General features: G+C 47.5%; 1 protein-coding gene across 1 annotated transcript in view; it reads left to right on the forward strand.

The window, feature by feature from the left end:
* Positions 1 to 20,457, forward strand: part of LOC134902336 (mediator of RNA polymerase II transcription subunit 16-like) — a 90,094-nt gene that overhangs the window by 57,721 nt on the left and 11,916 nt on the right. The window contains 6 exon segments of the mRNA XM_063914380.1: positions 5,587 to 5,793; positions 5,918 to 6,128; positions 6,214 to 6,347; positions 6,485 to 6,685; positions 7,110 to 7,151; positions 7,153 to 7,316. Coding sequence (XP_063770450.1) covers positions 5,587 to 5,793; positions 5,918 to 6,128; positions 6,214 to 6,347; positions 6,485 to 6,685; positions 7,110 to 7,151; positions 7,153 to 7,316 — 959 coding nt within the window.

Genomic DNA, 20,457 nt, shown 5'->3' on the forward strand with positions numbered 1-20,457 from the left:
CAGAAACAGGGTTAAAACAGAGAGGGGGGGCACTTATTTGGCGATATTATTATATATTAAGATGCTATAAGGGAAAACACTTATATAAGGTTGTCCCTGTATAATATAGCGTTTTGGTGTGTGCTGGCAAACTCTCCCTCTGTCTCCCCAAAGGGCTAGTGGGGTCCTGTCCTCTATCAGAGCATTCCCTGTGTGTGTGCTGTGTGTCGGTACGTGTGTGTCGACATGTATGAGGACGATGTTGGTGAGGAGGCGGAGCAATTGCCTGTAATGGTGATGTCACTCTCTAGGGAGTCGACACCGGAATGGATGGCTTATTTAGGGAATTACGTGATAATGTCAACACGCTGCAAGGTCGGTTGACGACATGAGACGGCCGGCAAACCAATTAGTACCTGTCCAGGCGTCTCAAACACCGGCAGGGGCTTTAAAACGCCCATTTACCTCAGTCGGTCGACACAGACACGGACACTGACTCCAGTGTCGACGGTGAAGAAACAAACGTATTTTCCATTTGGGCCACACGTTACATGTTAAGGGCAATGAAGGAGGTGTTACATATTTCTGATACTACAAGTACCACAAAAGAGGGTATTATGTGGGGTGTGAAAAAACTACCTGTAGTTTTTCCTGAATCAGATAAATTAAATGAAGTGTGTGATGATGCGTGGGTTTCCCCCGATAGAAAATTATTGGCGTTATACCCTTTCCCGCCAGAAGTTAGGGCGCGTTGGGAAACACCCCTTAGGGTGGATAAGGCGCTCACACGCTTATCAAAACAAGTGGCGTTACCGTCTCCAGATACGGCCGCCCTCAAGGAGCCAGCTGATAGGAGGCTGGAAAATATCCTAAAAAGTATATACACACATACTGGTGTTATACTGCGACCAGCGATCGCCTCAGCCTGGATGTGCAGCGCTGGGGTGGCTTGGTCGGATTCCCTGACTGAAAATATTGATACCCTTGACAGGGACAGTATTTTATTGACTATAGAGCATTTAAAGGATGCATTTCTATATATGCGAGATGCACAGAGGGATATTTGCACTCTGGCATCAAGAGTAAGTGCGATGTATATATCTGCCAGAAGATGTTTATGGACACGACAGTGGTCAGGTGATGCAGATTCCAAACGGCACATGGAAGTATTGCCGTATAAAGGGGAGGAGTTATTTGGGGTCGGTCCATCGGACCTGGTGGCCACGGCAACAGCTGGAAAATCCACCTTTTTTACCCCAAGTCACATCTCAGCAGAAAAAGACACCGTCTTTTCAGCCTCAGTCCTTTCGTCCCCATAAGGGCAAGCAGGCAAAAGGCCAGTCATATCTGCCCAGGGATAGAGGAAAGGGAAGAAGACTGCAGCAGGCAGCCCATTCCCAGGAACAGAAGCCCTCCACCGCTTTTGCCAAGTCCTCAGCATGACGCTGGGGCCGTACAAGCGGACTCAGGTGCGGTGGGGGGTCGTCTCAAGAGTTTCAGCGCGCAGTGGGCTCACTCGCAAGTGGACCCCTGGATCCTACAAGTAGTATCCCAGGGGTACAGATTGGAATTTCGAGACGTCTCCCCCTCGCAGGTTCCTGAAGTCTGCTTTACCAACGTCTCCCTCCGACAGGGAGGCAGTATTGGAAACAATTCACAAGCTGTATTCCCAGCAGGTGATAATCAAAGTACCCCTCCTACAACAAGGAAAGGGGTATTATTCCACACTATATTGTGGTACTGAAGCCAGACGGCTCGGTGAGACCTATTCTAAATCTGAAATATTTGAACACTTACATACAAAGGTTCAAATCAAGATGGAGTCACTCAGAGCAGTGATAGCGAACCAGGAAGAAGGGGACTATATGGTGTCCCTGGACATCAAGGATGCTTACCTCCATGTCCCAATTTGCCCTTCTCACCAAGGGTACCTCAGGTTCGTGGTACAAAACTGTCACTATCAGTTTCAGACGCTGCCGTTTGGATTGTCCACGGCACCCCGGGTCTTTACAAAGGTAATGGCCGAAATGATGATTCTTCTTCAAAGAAAAGGCGTCTTAATTATCCCTTACTTGGACGATCTCCTGATAAGGGCAAGGTCCAGAGAACAGTTGGAGGTCGGAGTAGCACTATCTCAAGTAGTTCTACGACAGCACGGGTGGATTCTAAATATTCTAAAATCGCAGCTGTCTCCGACGACACGTCTGCTGTTCCTAGGGATGTTTCTGGACACAGTCCAGAAAAAGGTGTTTCTCCCGGAGGAGAAAGCCGGGGAGTTATCCGAGCTAGTCAGGAACCTCCTAAAACCAGGAAAAGTGTCAGTGCATCATTGCACAAGGGTCCTGGGAAAAATGGTGGCTTCTTACGAAGCGATTCCATTCGGCAGATTTCACGCAAGAACTTTTCAGTGGGATCTGCTGGAAAAATGGTCCGGATCGCATCTTCAGATGCATCAGCGGATAACCCTGTCTCCAAGGACTAGGGTGTCTCTTCTGTGGTGGCTGCAGAGTGCTCATCTACTAAAGGGCCACAGATTCGGCATTCAGGACTGGGTCCTGGTGACCACGGATGCCAGCCTGAAAGGCTGGGGAGCAGTCACACAAGGAAAAAATTTCCAGGGAGTGTGATCAAGTCTGGAGACTTCTCTCCACATAAATATACTGGAGCTAAGAGCAATTTACAATGCTCTAAGCTTAGCAAGACCTCTGCTTCAAGGTCAGCCGGTATTGATCCAGTGGGACAACATCACGGCAGTCGCCCACGTAAACAGACAGGGCGGCACAAGAAGCAGGAGGGCAATGGCAGAAACTGCAAGGATTCTTCGCTGGGCGGAAAATCATGTGATAACACTGTCAGCAGTGTTCATTCCGGGAGTGGACAACTGGGAAGCAGACTTCCTCAGCACGACCTCCCCCCGCGAGAGTGGGGACTTCATCGGGAAGTCTTCCACATGATTGTGAACCGTTGGGAAAGACCAAAGGTGGACATGATGGCGTCACGCCTGAACAAAAAACTGGACAGGTATTGCGCCAGGTCAAGAGACCCTCAGGCAATAGCTGTGGACGTTCTGGTAACACCGTGGGTGTACCAGTCGGTGTATGTGTTCCCTCCTCTGCTTCTCATACCTAAGGTACTGAGAATTATAAGACGTAGAGGAGTAAGAACTATACTCGTGGCTCCGGATTGGCCAAGAAGGACTTGGTACCCGGAACTTCAAGAGATGCTCACAGAGGACTCATGGCCTCTGCCGCTAAGAAGGGACTTGCTTCAGCAAGTACCATGTCTGTTCCAAGACTTACCGCGGCTGCGTTTGACGGCATGGCGGTTGAACACCGGATCCTAAGGGAAAAAGGCATTCCGGAAGAGGTCATTCCTACCCTGGTCAAAGCCAGGAAGGAGGTGACCGCACAACATTATCACCACATGTGGCGAAAATATGTTGCGTGGTGTGAGGCCAGGAAGGCCCCACGAAGTAATTTCAACTCGGTCGATTCCTGCATTTCCTGCAAACAGGAGTGTCTATGGGCCTCAAATTGGGGTCCATTAAGGTTCAAAATTTCGGCCCTGTCGATTTTCTTCCAGAAAGAATTGGCTTCAGTTCCTGAAGTCCAGAAGTTTGTCAAGGGAGTACTGCATATACAACCCCCTTTTTGTGCCTCCAGTGGCACTGTGGGATCTCAACGTAGTTCTGGGATTCCTCAAATCACATTGGTTTAAACCGCTCAAATCTGTGGATTTGAAATATCTCACATGGAAAGTGACCATGATGTTGGCCCTGGCCTCGGCCAGGCGAGTGTCAGAATTGGCGGCTTTGTCTCACAAAAGCCCATATCTGATTGTCCATTCGGACAGGGCAGAGCTGCGGACTCGTCCCCAGTTTCTCCCTAAGGTGGTGTCAGCGTTTCACCTGAACCAGCTTATTGTGGTACCTGCGGCTACTAGGGACTTGGAGGACTCCAAGTTGCTAGATGTTGTCAGGGCTCTGAAAATATAGGTTTCCAGGACGGCTGGAGTCAGGAAAACTGACTTGCTGTTATCCTGTATGCACCCAACAAACTGGGTGCTCTTGCTTCTAAGCAGACGATTGCTAGTTGGATGTGTAGTACAATTCAGCTTGCACATTCTGTGGCAGGCCTGCCACAGCCAAAATATGTAAATGCCCATTCCACAAGGAAGGTGGGCTCATCTTGGGCGGCTGCCCGAGGGGTCTCGGCTTTACAACTTTGCCGAGCTGCTACTTGGTCAGGGGCACACCCTGGCTGAGGAGGACCTGGAGTTCTCTCACTCGGTGCTGCAGAGTCATCCGCACTCTCCCGCCCGTTTGGGAGCTTTGGTATAATCCCCATGGTCCTGACGGAGTCCCCAGCATCCACTTAGGACGTCAGAGAAAATAAGAATTTACTTACCGATAATTCTATTTCTCGTAGTCCGTAGTGGATGCTGGGCGCCCATCCCAAGTGCGGATTGTCTGCAATACTTGTACATAGTTATTGTTACAAAAATCGGGTTATTATTGTTGTGAGCCATCTTTTCAGAGGCTCCGCTGTTATCATGCTGTTAACTGGGTTCAGATCACAGGTTGTACAGTGTGATTGGTGTGGCTGGTATGAGTCTTACCCGGGATTCAAAATCCTTCCTTATTGTGTACGCTCGTCCGGGCACAGTATCCTAACTGAGGCTTGGAGGAGGGTCATAGGGGGAGGAGCCAGTGCACACCACCTGATCCTAAAGCTTTTACTTTTGTGCCCTGTCTCCTGCGGAGCCGCTATTCCCCATGGTCCTGACGGAGTCCCCAGCATCCACTACGGACTACGAGAAATAGAATTATCGGTAAGTAAATTCTTATTTTTTTGTGCCCACAGTGCATTGAGGTAAAACTTGCAGCAATCGGTGTTCAGATTGTTTGAAATGTTTCTTTGGATACTAAACTAGCTTGTTGTGCAAATAATCCTGTTACATTGCAGTGACTGCAGCCTTGTGCAGAATGCATCAGATTGTTCATCTTTCCTGGCCATTCAATTATTTGTACTACTGTATTACAGCTTTGGATAGCAGTATTGCCATTAGTACAGTGGATATTGCTTGGCAACATGCTCTCTGACCTACTCGTATAAAAAAATTCTACAGTATTGCTATCCATAATCCTTGGGGTTGGATGCAGCTGATGATGGTGACCACTCATTCCTGAGAATTAAATAAGGGCCTATATATATTTTCTCTCCTGAGGGAAATGCTTTTCAAAATGATAGTCTGTGACTAGATCTTATTGGCTGAAAACTGCATTAGCTTGTGCACATGTGTATATTAATGTGTATATTCAGCAAAGTTCTTGTATTAAACTCTGTGTTCAGGCACTTAATCCCCCACGGGGTGTAGGGGAACCATCAGGCCTGATTGGGCCTGGCCCAAAGTTAAGACTTATGCTTCACAAGACTAACTTGGGATGCCCTAAAAATATCCTCATTTTACATTGCCTAACCTACCTGGGTCATGAGATTGGTACCAATCTGTCATCTTTCCTCTCTAATGAGCTAAAGATACAATAAATGTGTTTTTTTGCACACAAAAAAAAAGATGGATTCAGGACTTTAATCTCTGCCTTAACAGCTCAGCATGCTTCGAGTCTCCCCATCAATGGGACATGCCCTTGATATGACCACTTCACTTCGTCATCTTCTCTTCTTGCTGGAGTATTGTATGGTGACAGGGTATGATTGGTGGGATATCCTGCTTCATGTACAGCCAAATATGGTACACAATTTAGTAGAAAAGCTGCACGAGGAGTACACAAAACAGAATGCAGCATTACAACAGGTGAGGCATAGTAACATAGTTTTGTTGCACACCATCTAGTTCATAGGTGTGTAGTGTATGTGGAACTTGCGCTTAAGCGGGGACATGTAAGCAAAATAATTGACATCATTACTATTCTTTCCAGGTCCTTTCCACGCGGATCCTAGCCATGAAGTCATCACTTTGTAAATTGTCCCCTAGCACAGTTACTCGGGTCTGTGACTACCATGCCAAACTATTCCTCATCTCTATTAGCTGCACCCTAAAGTCCCTACTTCGCCCCCACATTCTTAACACCCCCGACAAAAGTCCAGGAGACCGGCTTACGGAGATCTGCAATAAATTCCCTGATGCTGGTAAGGGCCTCTCTGAGAATCTGAGGTTAAAGTGTTGGTGCACTGTGTTTTTGGGTTGGCTGTAAACGACTCTCTCTTTGTTTAGATATAGACAAGGTTCTGATTAACTTGAAGACAGAGGAGTTTGTGCTAGACATGCCAACCCTTCAGTCATTGCAGCAGCTTATTCAGTGGATCGGTGACTTTGTACTGTATCTGCTGGCAAGTCTTCCCAATCAGGTAACCTACTATCATCAAGAGGCCCCAGCACAGTCTGCTGTTAAATGTTTCCTTTCATATTGGATTTGTACACTTGAGTCAATCCTTTGATTGTCCAGTGTGACCCTTCTACACAGTACTCACTATCTTTTCAACAGGGCTCCTCATTTCGACCAGGGCACAGTTTTTTACGTGATGGGGTCTCACTGGGGACCCTGCGTGAAATGATGGTAATGATCCGAATTTGGGGTCTTTTGAAACCCAGCTGTCTTCCAGTGTACACAGCCACTTCCGATAAACAGGACAGCATGTCCCTACTTTTCCGTCTACTCACCCGCCTTTGGATGTGCTGTAAGGATAATTACGCTGCTTTTAGTTTGTTGAATCTCTTAATCATTTTACCGTTTATAACCTCTAAGTATTTGTTATTTTCTCATATGTAGCACTCTTTTAAAAGTAGCTTAACCACTGCCAAGCATAAAACAGCTATACAAACAGAAGTGTAAACCTGTCCACACCACATAACTGTACCGAAGGATGACTGTTGAGCACGATTTACTTAATTTTTCTCAATAACCTAGCAAGGGGTGCTGTGGCCAGAATGCTGATACTCAAGAAAGTTTAGGAATCACGGATCTAATTTTTCATAACTTTACTATGCATTGTTTGGAATAGAAGGACCAATTTAACAGTAGTAAAACTGTATAGCGTTTTGATTTTTCGTGGAATGACTTTAAGCTCTTACACCTTGTATATAATGTACTTGCTGCACAGGCCGTGATGAAAAATATTCCCTGTGAACCAGATGAGACATTAATAGACGAGTTGTTGCCTGCTACCTAGTCGGCTTCTCATCCCTAACATGGACTGTCTGCCACTTGGCAACGGGCTGATTAGTCGTCTGCAGAGCAAGCTGCCTCTGCGTCTACAGTTCAACAGACCTCCTGGTGCACCCAGCCATGCCTCTGTGCAGTATGAGGCTTATACAAGGTGATTTCAAACTTTGACAAATAGTTACAAATCCCTGTGTTTACATAATACCAAGATGCACACAAACATGTTTTCTCTTTCATCCACTAGGGGACACTGGAGTTCCACTTAGACATTAGGGGTGTGAAGTCTGCAACCGGAGGTGTGGCACAATCTTAAAAATTTGCATTATCTGCACAGCCGGCTCCTCCCCCTTCACGCCCCTTATGCCTCAGTTTTGAAAATTGTGCTAGAGGTGAAGCACATAGGAGCAGAGAGCTCCTGACTAGAATTCAATCCTGAGGAAAAACTTTATACAACAGGCTGCGTCAACCTAAGAAAAGGGGGACAAAGCTTATGTTTAGCTGAGAGACAAAGATCCCTACTGAAGGGATCTGCATCTCTCTTCAGGAGATCCTCTTCTAACTACTAACAGTGAGTACTGGTTGTAAAAGGGCCAGTAATAGCAGTAACCCCCCAGAAAGCTTATTTTCACACTGGATGGCTGTTTTAAATTAGAAGCACCAGTGGAATGCAGCTTATATAGCGCCGCTGACAGAGAGTACCCACATCGCGCTGTTTATAGTGGGTCTCTTATTTGGCGCGCCCGGGTCCCGCGTGCAGTTATACAAGGGGGATAGCTGAGCCGCTTGATGCCCATGCGGCGTGGAGAGCCAAGTCACGCGGTTAGATGTTACAGCGCGCCCGGGTCCCGCTTGCGCTACGGGCATTCAGGCGGTGAAAAAAGAGACGAGCCGCTGAGGGAGAAGTCGGGTCGCGCTGCTGAGAGACCTGGCTTTTACAGCGCGGCCGAGTCCCGCTTCACACAGCGCGGGAGTAAACACTACGGCGCTGGTAGACAGGGAGCCGGAGAGATCACAGTGGTTTCAGCGCTAATTTTTAGATAGAAGGGGGTCAACACATAGCTTTAAGGGCGCAGTCATTGTATGTGTGTGTATGTATATGTGTGTATATGTGTGTATATATATATATATATATATATATATATATATATATATATTTATTACATTTTAAAATAGAGCACTGGCGCCATATCTGAGGGACAGGGAACAGCCCTGCCCCTCTTAGGCCTTATCTAAGGAGTTTAGTTAGGCTCCCCCTGCTGGGGAAAAATTTTAAGTAACATGATTTGAGGATCTCCTGAAAAATAATAACTCCATTATTACTTATATTTTCAAGGGACTTCTAATCAAAGATCCTGAGGAAAATTCTGGGAGTACGTGGACAACCCTATCATCGTAGCTGATTGACAGCTGGGCTTGTGAGGGCTGCTAACCGGCTGGTGCTTTAGATTTTGATAATAATAATAATTATTATTATTTTATTTTTATTTTTTTGCATATCTTAAACAGACATTTTTTATTACAGCCGGTTCAAAACACTTCACTCCCGTCATATATATTACAAGCTTTCTGTCCTGAATAAAGGGTGAAAGCATTGTTTAATTGTCAACTAAAGGGCTAATCATGTCTAAGGTAGCAACCAAGACATCAAAAGCCTATTACGTGTGTACGAAATGTAATAAGAAAAGCACAAGGATTGGCAGTTCGGGGGTGTACGACTCCTGCGTAGACAAGGGCGCACAGCCAGGGAGCAGTGCTCCATCACGGTCATGGGAGGATGTTCTTACAGACAGAATATCCAAAGAGATGGCGGAATCACGCAAACAACAATCAGAGTGGGCTGCGGGATTCTCAAAAACAATGGAGGAATTTCTCATCAGATTAACGCCACCCGCACAAGCAGACACAATTGTGCGCAAGGCAGTTAAAAGACCCTTTCCTGTTGTTCAGGTAACGGAGGAAGAGGAGGGTCTCCTTATGGATACGGAGGAAGGTGAGTTAATTGAACCTAACCTGGATGCTGATTCCACAGAAGAGGATTCAGCGATCTCAGGTATTGATTCTTTAATTGAGGGTTAAAGAGCCTGAGGAATTCGACTTATTCGAATCCCAGAAACCACGTTCAGCAGTGTTTCCCATTCCTAAGTCCCTCCAAAATCAAATGGAGGAGGCCTGGAAACAACCTGATAAATGCTTCCAATTCCCAAAAAGGTTTCAGGTGACGTATCCTTTACCTAAGGGGGTAATGGATAAATGGGAAAATCCACCGGTAGTGGATGCTTCCCTAGGTAGGTTGTAAAAAAAAAAATACTATTTTACCAATACCTAATGAAACGACTTTAAAGGATGTTTCAGATCGTAAGGTTGACACAGCTTTAAAGTCGATTTTTGTAGCAGCAGGTGCAGCGCAGAGACCTACACTCATCTGTGCTTGGGTGAACAAGGCCATGGGAGCATGGGCCAGCCGTATTATACAAGCTATTGAAGAGCAAAATAGCTTGGAAGAGATTACTTATCTGGCGGAACACATTAGAGAATCAGCTTCATACTTATGTCAGGCATCTAAGGATGCCCGTAGAATTGCATTGCGCATCTCCGCAGCGGCCATATCAGCAAGGAGAATTTTATGGCTTAGAGAATGGCAAGGAGATTCTGACACTAAAAAGGCAGTAGAAGCTATTCCCTTTATGGGTGACACGCTTTTTGGTCCAGAATTGGACAAGTGGATTTCCCAAGCTACAGCTGGGAAGTCCACATTCCTGCCTACTCCTTATACAAGAACCACTCCACAGGTTAAGAGATGTTATTCGTGACCAACGTTTAATTCTTTCAGATCTCGGTCCTTTCGAGGCCGAGGAAGAGGATTTGGTGGACCGGCACGTGGGGGCAGAGGTAGAGGCCGCTCACAGGCAACGACCAGAAAGCAGGATAAACCTGCTGAAAAAACCGTGGCATGACGGTCTCCCAGCTCACCTAGGGTCTCCACTGGTGGGCGCACGACTGGAGAGGTTTCAGGACACATGGGCCAACACCTCTCCAGAGAATTGGATAAACAATATAATCTCTCAAGGGTACAAGATGGAGTTTCAAGAGAAACCTCAGTCAATGTTTTACAACAGGGTTACCTCGGTGCCCTATCAAAGCAAAAGCTTTACTTTCAGCAATTCAAAAATTGTTACAGTCAGAGGTCATTGTTCCAGAGTCTACCCCTCAGAGAGGAACAGGATTTTATTCCAGTCTTTTTGTCGTGCCAAAGCCAGACGGAACAGTCAGACCGATTCTAAATTTAAAAGTTTTAAACCAATTTCTAAGAATTTACAGATTCAAGATGGAATCAATAGTCGGTCATTGCAGGTCTAGAACACAAGGAGTTCATGATATCCATGGACATAAAAGATGCGTACGTGCATATCCCAATTTGGTCCCCACACCAACCTTACCTACGGTTTGTATTGGTGAAAGATCATTATCAATTCAGAGCTCTACTGTTCGGTCTATCTTCAGCTCCACGGATCTTCACAAAGATCATGGCGGTAATGGTGGCAGAATTGAGATTAAAGGGAGTCCCTATAATACCTTACCTAGACTATCTCCTCATCAAAGCCTCTTCTCAGGAGATGCTGATAAAGGATGCTCACACATCTCACCAATTTCTGATTCAACACGGATGGATAGTGAACTTGAAGAAATCCAACCTCATTTCAACGCAAAGGATTCAGTTCCTAGGTCTTATATTGGACACGGTGAAATTGAGAATTTTTCTGCCAGAGTCCAAGATTCAGGACATACGGAAGTTGGTGACTCGGGTACTAGGGACACCGGCGGTGTCTCTCCATCTCTGTGTACAACTTTTAGGAAAGATGGTAGCGTCGTTCGAAGCTCTCCAGTACGGAAGACTTCATTCCCGACCCTTTCAGATGAATCTCATTGCTCAAGGAGCAGGTTCGCATTGGCTACTTCATCGGAGAATCATACTTCAACCACAGGTACGTATCTCCCTCACATGGTGGTTGATGCACAAGAATCTCGCAGCAGGAAAGAGATTCGGCATTTGGGACTGGAGGATTCTGACAACGGACGCCAGTCTCAGAGGTTGGGGTGCCGTCCTGGAAGACCATCAATTCCAGGGAAGGTGGACGCCTCAAGAGAGCAGATTACCCATAAACGTTCTGGAACTAAGAGCTGTTTACAACACACTTCTATTGGCAGAAGACCTGGTCATAGGTCAGTATGTACGGATACAGTCGGACAATGTCACGACGACTGCTTACATAAACCGTCAAGGGGGAACGAAGAGCAAGATGGCGTTGAAAGAATCAACAAAGATCCTGTTGTGGGCGGAAAGGCGAAACATCATACACTCGGCAATATTCATTCCAGGAGTAGAAAACTGGGAGGCAGATTATCTCAGTCGACAAGACATGCATCCGGAAGAGTGGTGTCTTCATCCGCGGATTTTCAAGATGGTAGCAAGGAGATGGGGTCTCCCTCAAATCGACCTCATGGCATCGAGGCAGAACCACCAGCTGTCCAGATATGTATCCAGGACAAGGGATACTGCAGCAGAAGGAGTAGATGCGTTGACACTTCCTTGGGATTACGAAAGGGTATTCATCTTTCCACCCTTCCCTCTCATACCAAAGATACTGAAACTGTTAAAACGAGTGTGGGCGATTCTAATCGCACCAGATTGGCCATGCAGGAGTTGGTACTCTGACCTGCAGGGATTACTGTCAGAAGACCCGTGGAGGTTACCTCAAAGAGAGGACCTACTATCTCAAGGACCGTTTCTTCACTCAGATCTGAACAGACTGCATTTGACGGCGTGGCTGTTGAAACCCGTATCTTGAGAAACAGAGGAATACCAAGATTGGCTATTCCTACTATGATTGCTGCTAGAAAGCCGGTTACAGCGGGACATTACTACAGAATTTGGAAGAAATATATAGACTGGTGTCAGGAACATGGATGGGACTCGAAATCCTTCCACTTATCCAGACTTTTACTGTTCCTTCAAGCAGGCCTGACATTAGGCTTGCGATTGGGATCTCTGAAGGTTCAGGTGTTGGCTCTTTCCATTCTTTTTCAACAACGGTTGGCATCCTTGCCAGAGGTTCAAACTTTTTTGCAAGGTGTGTTAAGGATACAACCCCCTTTTTGTACCCCCACGGCACCTTGGGACCTGAATTTGGTGTTAGATTTTTTTAAATCACCTTTTGTTTGAACAGTTACTACGGACAGAACTAAAATATCTTTCTTGGAAGGTAACGTTGTTGCTAGCCTTAGCGTCGGCTAGACGGGTCTCTGAGTTGGCAGCCTTGTCGTGTAAAAGTCCTTTTGATTTTTCATGAGGACCGGGCGGAGCTCCGTACAAGAGCAGATTTCCTTCCTAAGGTTGTTTCGGGTTTTCATGTAACCCAACCAATTGTGGTCCCATCTTTCCAGAGTCTAGCAGATGGGGATATGTCATTGGATGTGGTACGAGCTTTAAGGGTGTAAGTACAAGTTACATCGTCCTTTCGGAAGTCAGATCATTTGTTCGTACTTTATGATGGGCCAAAGAAGGGTTGGCCGGCTTCGAAGCAGTACCTGTCTAGATGGATTAGATTTACCATTAGACAAGCGTATATTTCCAGTGGTAAACAGGTTCCATTGCGGACCAGTGCACATACCACTAGATCCAGTGGGTGCCTCCTGTAGGGCTGCCAGAGGGGTTTCCACTACTCAACTTTGCAGAGCGGCGACATGGTCCTCAGCCCACACGTTCGCAAAATTTTATAAGTTCAATACCTTTGCGTCTGAAGATTCTAACTTCGGACGTTTGGTTTTGCAGGCAACGGACAGCACTCCCTCCCTGGGGGATAACTTTGGGACGTCCCCTAATGTCTAAGTGGAACTCCAGTGTCCCCTAGTGGATGAAAGAGAAAAGAGGATTTTGGTACTTACCGATAAATCCATTTCTCTGAATCCTCTAGGGGACACTGGACGCCCGCCTCGGTGCTGTCAATACTGCTGTGTTTATAGTTCTGGTTCATACAGTTCGTACAAACTGCGTTGCTTTTCGTTTAAAGATGTTCTTGGATGCTGTTTAGCATGTTGCACGGTTCGGTTCCTCTCCATAGGCCCTCATACGTGTCCTCGTCTCTCAGTCAAATTTTCAAAACGGAGGCATGAGGGGCGTGAAGGGGGAGGAGCCGGCTGTGCAGACAATGCAAATTTTTAAGATTGTGTCACACCTCCGGTTGCAGACTTCACACCCCTAATGTCTAAGTGGAACTCCAGTGTCCCCTAGAGGATTCAGAGAAATGGATTTATCGGTAAGTACCAAAATCCTCTTTTCTCTTACGTCCTAGTGGATGCTGGGGTCCACATTAGTACCATGGGGTATAGACTGGTCCACTAGGAGCCATGGGCACTTTAAGAGTTTAATAGTGTGGGCTGGCTCCTCCCTCTATGCCCCACCTACCAGACTCCGTTTAGAAAATGTGCCCAGGGGAGCCTGACACAGCTAGGGGAGCTCCATAGGAGTTTTCCTATTTTCTTGTTTTTCTCTTATGTCCTAGAGGATGCTGGGGACTCCGTAAGGACCATGCGGTATAGACGGGCTCCGCAGGAGGAAGGGCACCTAAAAAGAACTATGACTATGGGTGTGCACTGGCTCCTCCCTCTATGCCCCTCCTCCAGACCTCAGCTAGATTTTGTGCCCGGAGGAGAATGGGTGCACTGCGGAAAGCTCTCCAGAGTTTTCTGTGGAAAGAATTTTGTTAGGTTTTTTATTTTCAGGGAGTCCTGTTGGCAACAGGCTCCCTGCATCGTGGGACCGAGGAGAGAGAAGCAGAGCTGGCTTATCAAGTTGGGCTCTGTTTCTAAGGCTACTGGACACCATTAGCTCTAGAGGGAGTCGGAACACAGGTCTCACCTGGGGTTCGTCCCGGAGCCACGCCTCCGTCCTCCTCACAGATGCCGAAGATAGAAACCGGGTGAGAAGGCAGAAGACATCATAGGCGGCAGAAGACATCAGATCTTCATGAGCGCGCCATTGCTCCCATTTACACACAGAGCAGCACTGAAGGGTGCAGGGCGCAGGGGGGGCGCCCTGGGCAGCAAGTAACCTCACATTTGGGCACTAACAAGGTAGATTAGGCTGCTGGGCAGTAATTCTAAGATCCCCCGCCATTTTCTATAAAAAAAAAATCACCGGGACCGAAGCCCGCCGTCGGGTGGGTGGAGCTTGATCCCCAGCACTAACCAGCGCCATTTTCTCCACAGAAGCTGCATGAGGAAAACGCTGGCTCCCTGGTCTCTCCCCTGCTGAACATTCAGGCTGGAAAAAGAGGAGGGGGGCATTTTGAGCGCAGTGAGTGGGAATCTGGTGTGTGTGTGTGTGTGTGTGTGTGTGTGTGTGTGTGTGTGTGTGTGTGTGTATGTGTGTGTATATATATATATATATATATATATATATATATATATATATATATATGTATATATGTATGTGTGTGTATATGTATGTATATATATATATATATATATATAAAATATCTGGTCATATTTTTCCAGTGTAATTAAGCGCTGGGTGTGTACTGGCATACTCTCTCTGTCTCTCCTAAGGGCCTGGGTGGGGTTTTGTCCCCTTATAGGTTAATCCCTGTGTGTGGGGTGTCGGTACATGTGTGTCGACATGTCTGGGGCGGAAGGCTTCTCCAAGGAGGAGGTGGAGCAAATGAGTGGTGTGTCCCCGTCGGTTGTGCCGACTCCAGATTGGATGGACATGTGGCATATGTTGAATGCAAGTGTGGCATCTTTACATAAAAGGCTTGATAAGGCTGATTTAGGGGGGGACATCAGGGGGTCAATCCTCAGATTGGACCGACTCACAGGGCCCATCGGGGTCTCAAAAGCGTCCCTTAACACAAGACGCTACTACCGACACAGATTCTGATTCCAGTGTCGACTATAACGAAGCAAAATTGCACCCTAGGGTGACTAAAACCATTCAGTGTATGATTGTGGCAATAAGGGATGTGTTGCATATTGTGGATGAACCCTCGGTCCCCGACACAAGGGTAACACATGTTTAAGGAAAAGAAACGGATTATTAACTTTCCCACAACTCATGAATTAAATGAATTCTTTGGAAAAGCTTGGTAGACTCCGGATAAGAGACCGCAGATCCCCAAAAGAATTTGTGGCATACCCTTTCCCTAAGCAGGACAGGGAGATTTGGGAATCACCCCCCACTGTGGACAAGGCCCTGCTGCGCTTGTCTAAGAAAGTGGCGCTACCGTCTCCTGACACAGCAGCCTACCGTCTCCTGACACAGCAGCCCTTAAGGACCCTGCAGATCGCAGGCAAGAAACTACCTTAAAGTGTATTTATTCTCATACGGGTGCTGTGCTAAGACCAACAATTGCGTCGGCATGGGTGTGTAGCGCAATTGCAGCTTGGACAGATGAGCTGACAGATCAATTTGAAAATATGGATAAGGATACTATATTTCTAACTCTAGCCCATATTAAAGACGCAGTCTTATTTATGAGGGATGCTCAAAGGGACATTGGATTGCTAGCTTCTAGGGCCAATGCCATGTCTGTCTCGGCGAGAAGATCCTTATGGACTCGCCAGTGGACGGGTGATGCGGATTCCAAGAAACATATGGAAGTACTTCCCTATAAGGGTGATGTATTGTTTGGGGATGGGCTGACGGACCTGGTTTCCACAGCTACAGCAGGTTAATCAAATGTTTTACCATATATTCCCCAACAGCAAAAGAAAGTAACACCCTATCAGAAGCAGTCCTTTCGGTCGCACAAGCCCAAAAGAGGTCGGGAATCCTCTTTCCTCACCAGAGGTAAGGGCAGAGGCAAGAGAGCACCTGCTTCGGCACGTGCCCAGGAACAAAAGTCCTCCCGGCTGCTCCAAAACCCACAGCATGACGCTGGGGCTCCCCTGAGGGAGTCCGCACTGGTGGGGGCACGTCTTCGACTTTTCAGTCAGGCCTGGGTCAGTTCGGACCTGAATCCCTGGGTGTTGGAAATAGTTTCCCAGGGTTACAAATTGGAATTCGAGGAGGTGCCCCCGCGCCGATTTTTCAAATCGGCCCTACCAGCTTCCACATCGGAAAGGGATGTAGTGTTAGCTGCAATTCAAACGCTGTGTATACAGCAAGTGATAATTAAGGTCCCCCTGCACCAGCAGGGAAGAGGTTACTATTCAACCCTATTTGTGGTCCCGAAACCGGACTGTTCGGTCAGACCTATTTTGAATCTGAAATCCCTAAACCTGTACATAAGAAGATTCAAATTCAAAATGGAATCTCTCAGAGCGATAATAGCCAACATGGAGGAGGGGGAGTTTATGGTATATGCCCCCCATCAGGAATACCTGAGATTCGCTGTACAGGATTATCATTACCAATTTCAGACGTTGCCATTTGGACTCTCCACGGCCCCGAGGATTTTCACCAAGATCATGGCGGAAATTATGGTTGTCCTGCGCAAACATGGAGTCACAATTATCCCATACTTGGACGATCTCCTGATAAAAACGAGATCAAGGGAGAAATTGCTGAGCAGTGTGGCGCTCTCTCTGAGAGTGCTCCAGCAACACTGTTGGATTCTAAATCTACCAAAGTCACAGTTGATTCCGACAACTCGACTACCGTTCCTAGGTATGATACTGGATACGGAACAAATGAAGGTCTTCCTCCCAATAGAGAGAGCCCAAGACATACAGAACATGGTCAGAGACCTGCTAAAACCGAAAAGGGTGTCAGTTCACCAATGCACTCGAGTTCTGGGTAAAATGGTGGCGGCCTACGAGGCCATTCCCTTCGGCAGGTTCCATGCAAGGACTTTTCAGTGGGACCTTTTGGACAAGTGGTCCGGGTCCCATCTGAAAATAACTCAGTGTCCCTCCTGTGGTGGTTGCAAAGTGCTCACCTCCTGGAGGGTCGCAGGTTTGGAATTCAGGATTGGATCCTGGTTACCACGGACGCGAGCATCTGAGGATGGGGAGCGGTCACACAGGGAAAACATTTTCAGGGTCTTTGGTCAGACCAGGAGTCCTGTCTACACATCAATGTGTTGGAACTCAGGGCCATTTACAACGCCCTTCGACAAGCGGAGAGTTTTCTTCTAAACCTACTGGTTCTGATTCAATCAGACAATGTCACAGCAGTGGCTAATGTGAACCGCCAAGGCGGGACAAAACGCAGAGTCGTGATGGCGGAAAATCATGTAAGCGCTCTGTCAGCTGTCTTCATTCCGGGAGTTGACAACGGGGAAGCAGACTTCCTCAGCAGACACGATCTTCATCCAGGAGAGTGGGGACTTCATCAAGAAGTCTTTACAGAAGTAACACGTCTTTTGGGAACTCCTCAAATAGACATGATGGCTTCACGCCTGAACAAAAAACTTCAGAGGTACTGCACCAGGTCTCGGGACCCTTAGGCAATAGCAGTGGGCGCTCTGGTAACACCGTGGGTGTTCAAATCGGTCTACGTGTTTCCTCCTCTTTCTCTCATCACAAAAGTGTTGAGAATCATAAGACGAAGAAGAGTACGAACGATACTCGTTGTCCCAGATTGGCCTCGAAGGGCCTGGTACTCTGATCTACAAGAGATGCTCACAGGAGATCACTGGCCTCTTCCTCTGAGGGAAGACCTGTTGCAGCAAGGGCCCTGTGTATTTCAAGACTTACCGCGGTTACGTTTGATTGCATGGCGGTTGAACGCCGAATCCTAGCGAAAAGGGGATTCCGGAAGAGGTCATCCCTACGTTAATAAAGGCTAGGAAGGAGGTGACGATAAAACATTATCACCGTATCTGGCGAAAGTATGTGTCTTGGTGTGAGACCAAGAATGCACCTACGGAAGATTTTCATCTGGGTCGTCTTCTCCACTTCCTACAGACAGGAGTAGATATGGGCCTGAAATTAGGCTCTGTTAAGGTACAGATTTCGGCCCTCTCGATTTTCTTTCAGAAGGAATTGGCCTCTCTTCCAGAAGTCCAGACGTTTGTAAAGGGAGTGCTGCACATCCAGCCCCCTTTTGTGCCTCCAGTGGCACCATGGGTCCCTAATGTGGTGTTGCAGTTCCTAAAATCACACTGGTTTGAACCGCTTAACAAGGTTGAGTTGAAATTTCTTACCTGGAAGGTGGTCATGTTGTTGGCCTTAGCATCAGCAAGGTGAGTGTCAGAATTGGCGGCGTTGTCACACAAGAGCCCCTACTTGATTTATCATGTGGATCGAGCTGAATTGAGGACACGTCCGCAATTTTTGCCTAAAGTGGTTTCTTCGTTTCATATGAAACAACCTATTGTGGTGCCTGTGGCTACAAGTGACCTGGAGGATTCCAGATCCCTGGACGTAGTCAGGGCCTTAAAAATTTATGTAACCAGGACGGCTAGAATTAGGAAAACAGAGGCTCTGTTTATCCTGTATGCGGCCAATAAGATTGGCGCTCCTGCTTCGAAGCAGACTATTGCCCGCTGGATCTGTAATACGATTCAGCAGGCTCACTCTACGGCTGGATTGCCGGTATCAAATTCGGTTAAGGCCCATTCCACTAGGAAGGTGGGCTCTTCTTGGGTGGCTGCCCGAGGCGTCTCGGCTGTACAACTTTGCTAAGCGGTGACTTGGTCGGGGTGAAACACTTTTGCTAAATTCTACAAGTTTGATACCCTGGCTGATGAGGACCTAGCGTTTGCTCAGTCGGTGCTGCAGAGTCATACGCACTCTCCCGCCCGATTGGATGCTGTGGTATAAACCCCATGGTCCTTACGGAGTCCCCAGCATCCTATAGGACGTAAGAGAAAATAAGATTTTAAACCTATCTGCGAATCTATTTCTCCTAGTCCGTAGAGGATGCTGGGCGCCCGTCCCAGTGCGGAAACTCTGCAAGACTTGTATATAGTTGTTGCTTACATAAGGGTTATGTTACAGTTGACATCGGTCTTGGACTGTTACTGTAGTTTGTTCATACTGTTAACTGGTTATGTATGTTCCAGGTTACATGTTATGATTGGTGTGGGCTGGTATGAATCTTGCCCTTGGATTGCTAAATCCTGCCTTGTATTGTCCATCTCCTCTGGGCACAGTTCTCCAACTGAGGTCTGGAGGAGGGGCATAGAGGGAGGAGCCAGTGCACACCCATAGTCAGTTATTTTTAGGTGCCCTATCTCCTGCGGAGCCCATCTATACCCCATGGTCCATACGGAGTCCCCAGCATCCTCTACGGACTAGGAGAAATAGATTTACCGGTAGGTTTAAAATCTTATTTTTTTTTCTTAGTTATGCACAGGGAGGCTGCTGGCGACAGCCTCCCGGTTTCGTGGGACTTAGGGGGGGGGGGGGGGGGGGCGGAGTAGTGTCCAACCCTCAGAGGTTAATGGCCACTAGCTCCGCTGGCAGGACACTAGCTCCCGCAGCACTGCCGCCACCCCCTAACAGAGACGGAAAACGTTGGTGGTGGGATGAACGCCGGTGACCTGACAAGCGGGGATCCGGTGAGAATGGCAGCATCAGGGTGGGAGCGCAGCGCTGCGCTCCAGAAGGCTCAGAGGTAGAAAGTGCAGCGATGTGGAGGGCGCCCTGGGCCGGCGCAGGCACCCTTAAAACTGGTCACAGCAGCTATCAGGCACTCTGGGCTTCTGCTAGCATCATTTACCTAATTCCAGTATAATCTCTGCAAGTGCTGGAATACGCGCTATTTTATGGGGCGGATCTTCTCCTCAGAGCGGATCCAGCACTCACCAGCGCCATTTTCTCCCTGCAGATCACACTACAGAGACGCTGACCGGGAGCGCTGACCCTCCTCCATAACTGTGCAGTACCAGGGGGTTATAGAAGAGGGGGAGAGTGTTATTCACATTACTGTGTAGTTTAGTTTATTAAAGTTACACAGTCAGCGCCAGGCATTTATTATATATCGGTCTATTGGGGCGCTGTGTGGGATGGCTCCATAACTCTGCGTCTCTCTGAAGGTACTGGGGGACCTTAACGTGGTGTTACGGTTTCTTAAGTCTCACTGGTTTGAACCTCTTCAAACAGTTGCATTGAAGTATCTCACTTGGAAAGTGGTCATGTTATTGGCCTTGGCTTTGGCGCGGCGAGTGTCTGAGTTGGCGGCTTTGTCTCACAAAAGCCCTTATCTGACTTTCCATGTGGATAGAGCTGAGTTGCGGACTCGTGGTTTCTTCCTTTCATATGAACCAACCTATTGTGGTGCCTGTGGCTATGAGGGACGTGGAGGATTCAGAGTCCCAGACATGTGGTCAGGGCATTGAAAATTTGTGGCC

Source organism: Pseudophryne corroboree, chromosome 1 (genome assembly GCF_028390025.1).
Source record: "Pseudophryne corroboree isolate aPseCor3 chromosome 1, aPseCor3.hap2, whole genome shotgun sequence".
Lineage (NCBI taxonomy): Eukaryota > Metazoa > Chordata > Amphibia > Anura > Myobatrachidae > Pseudophryne > Pseudophryne corroboree.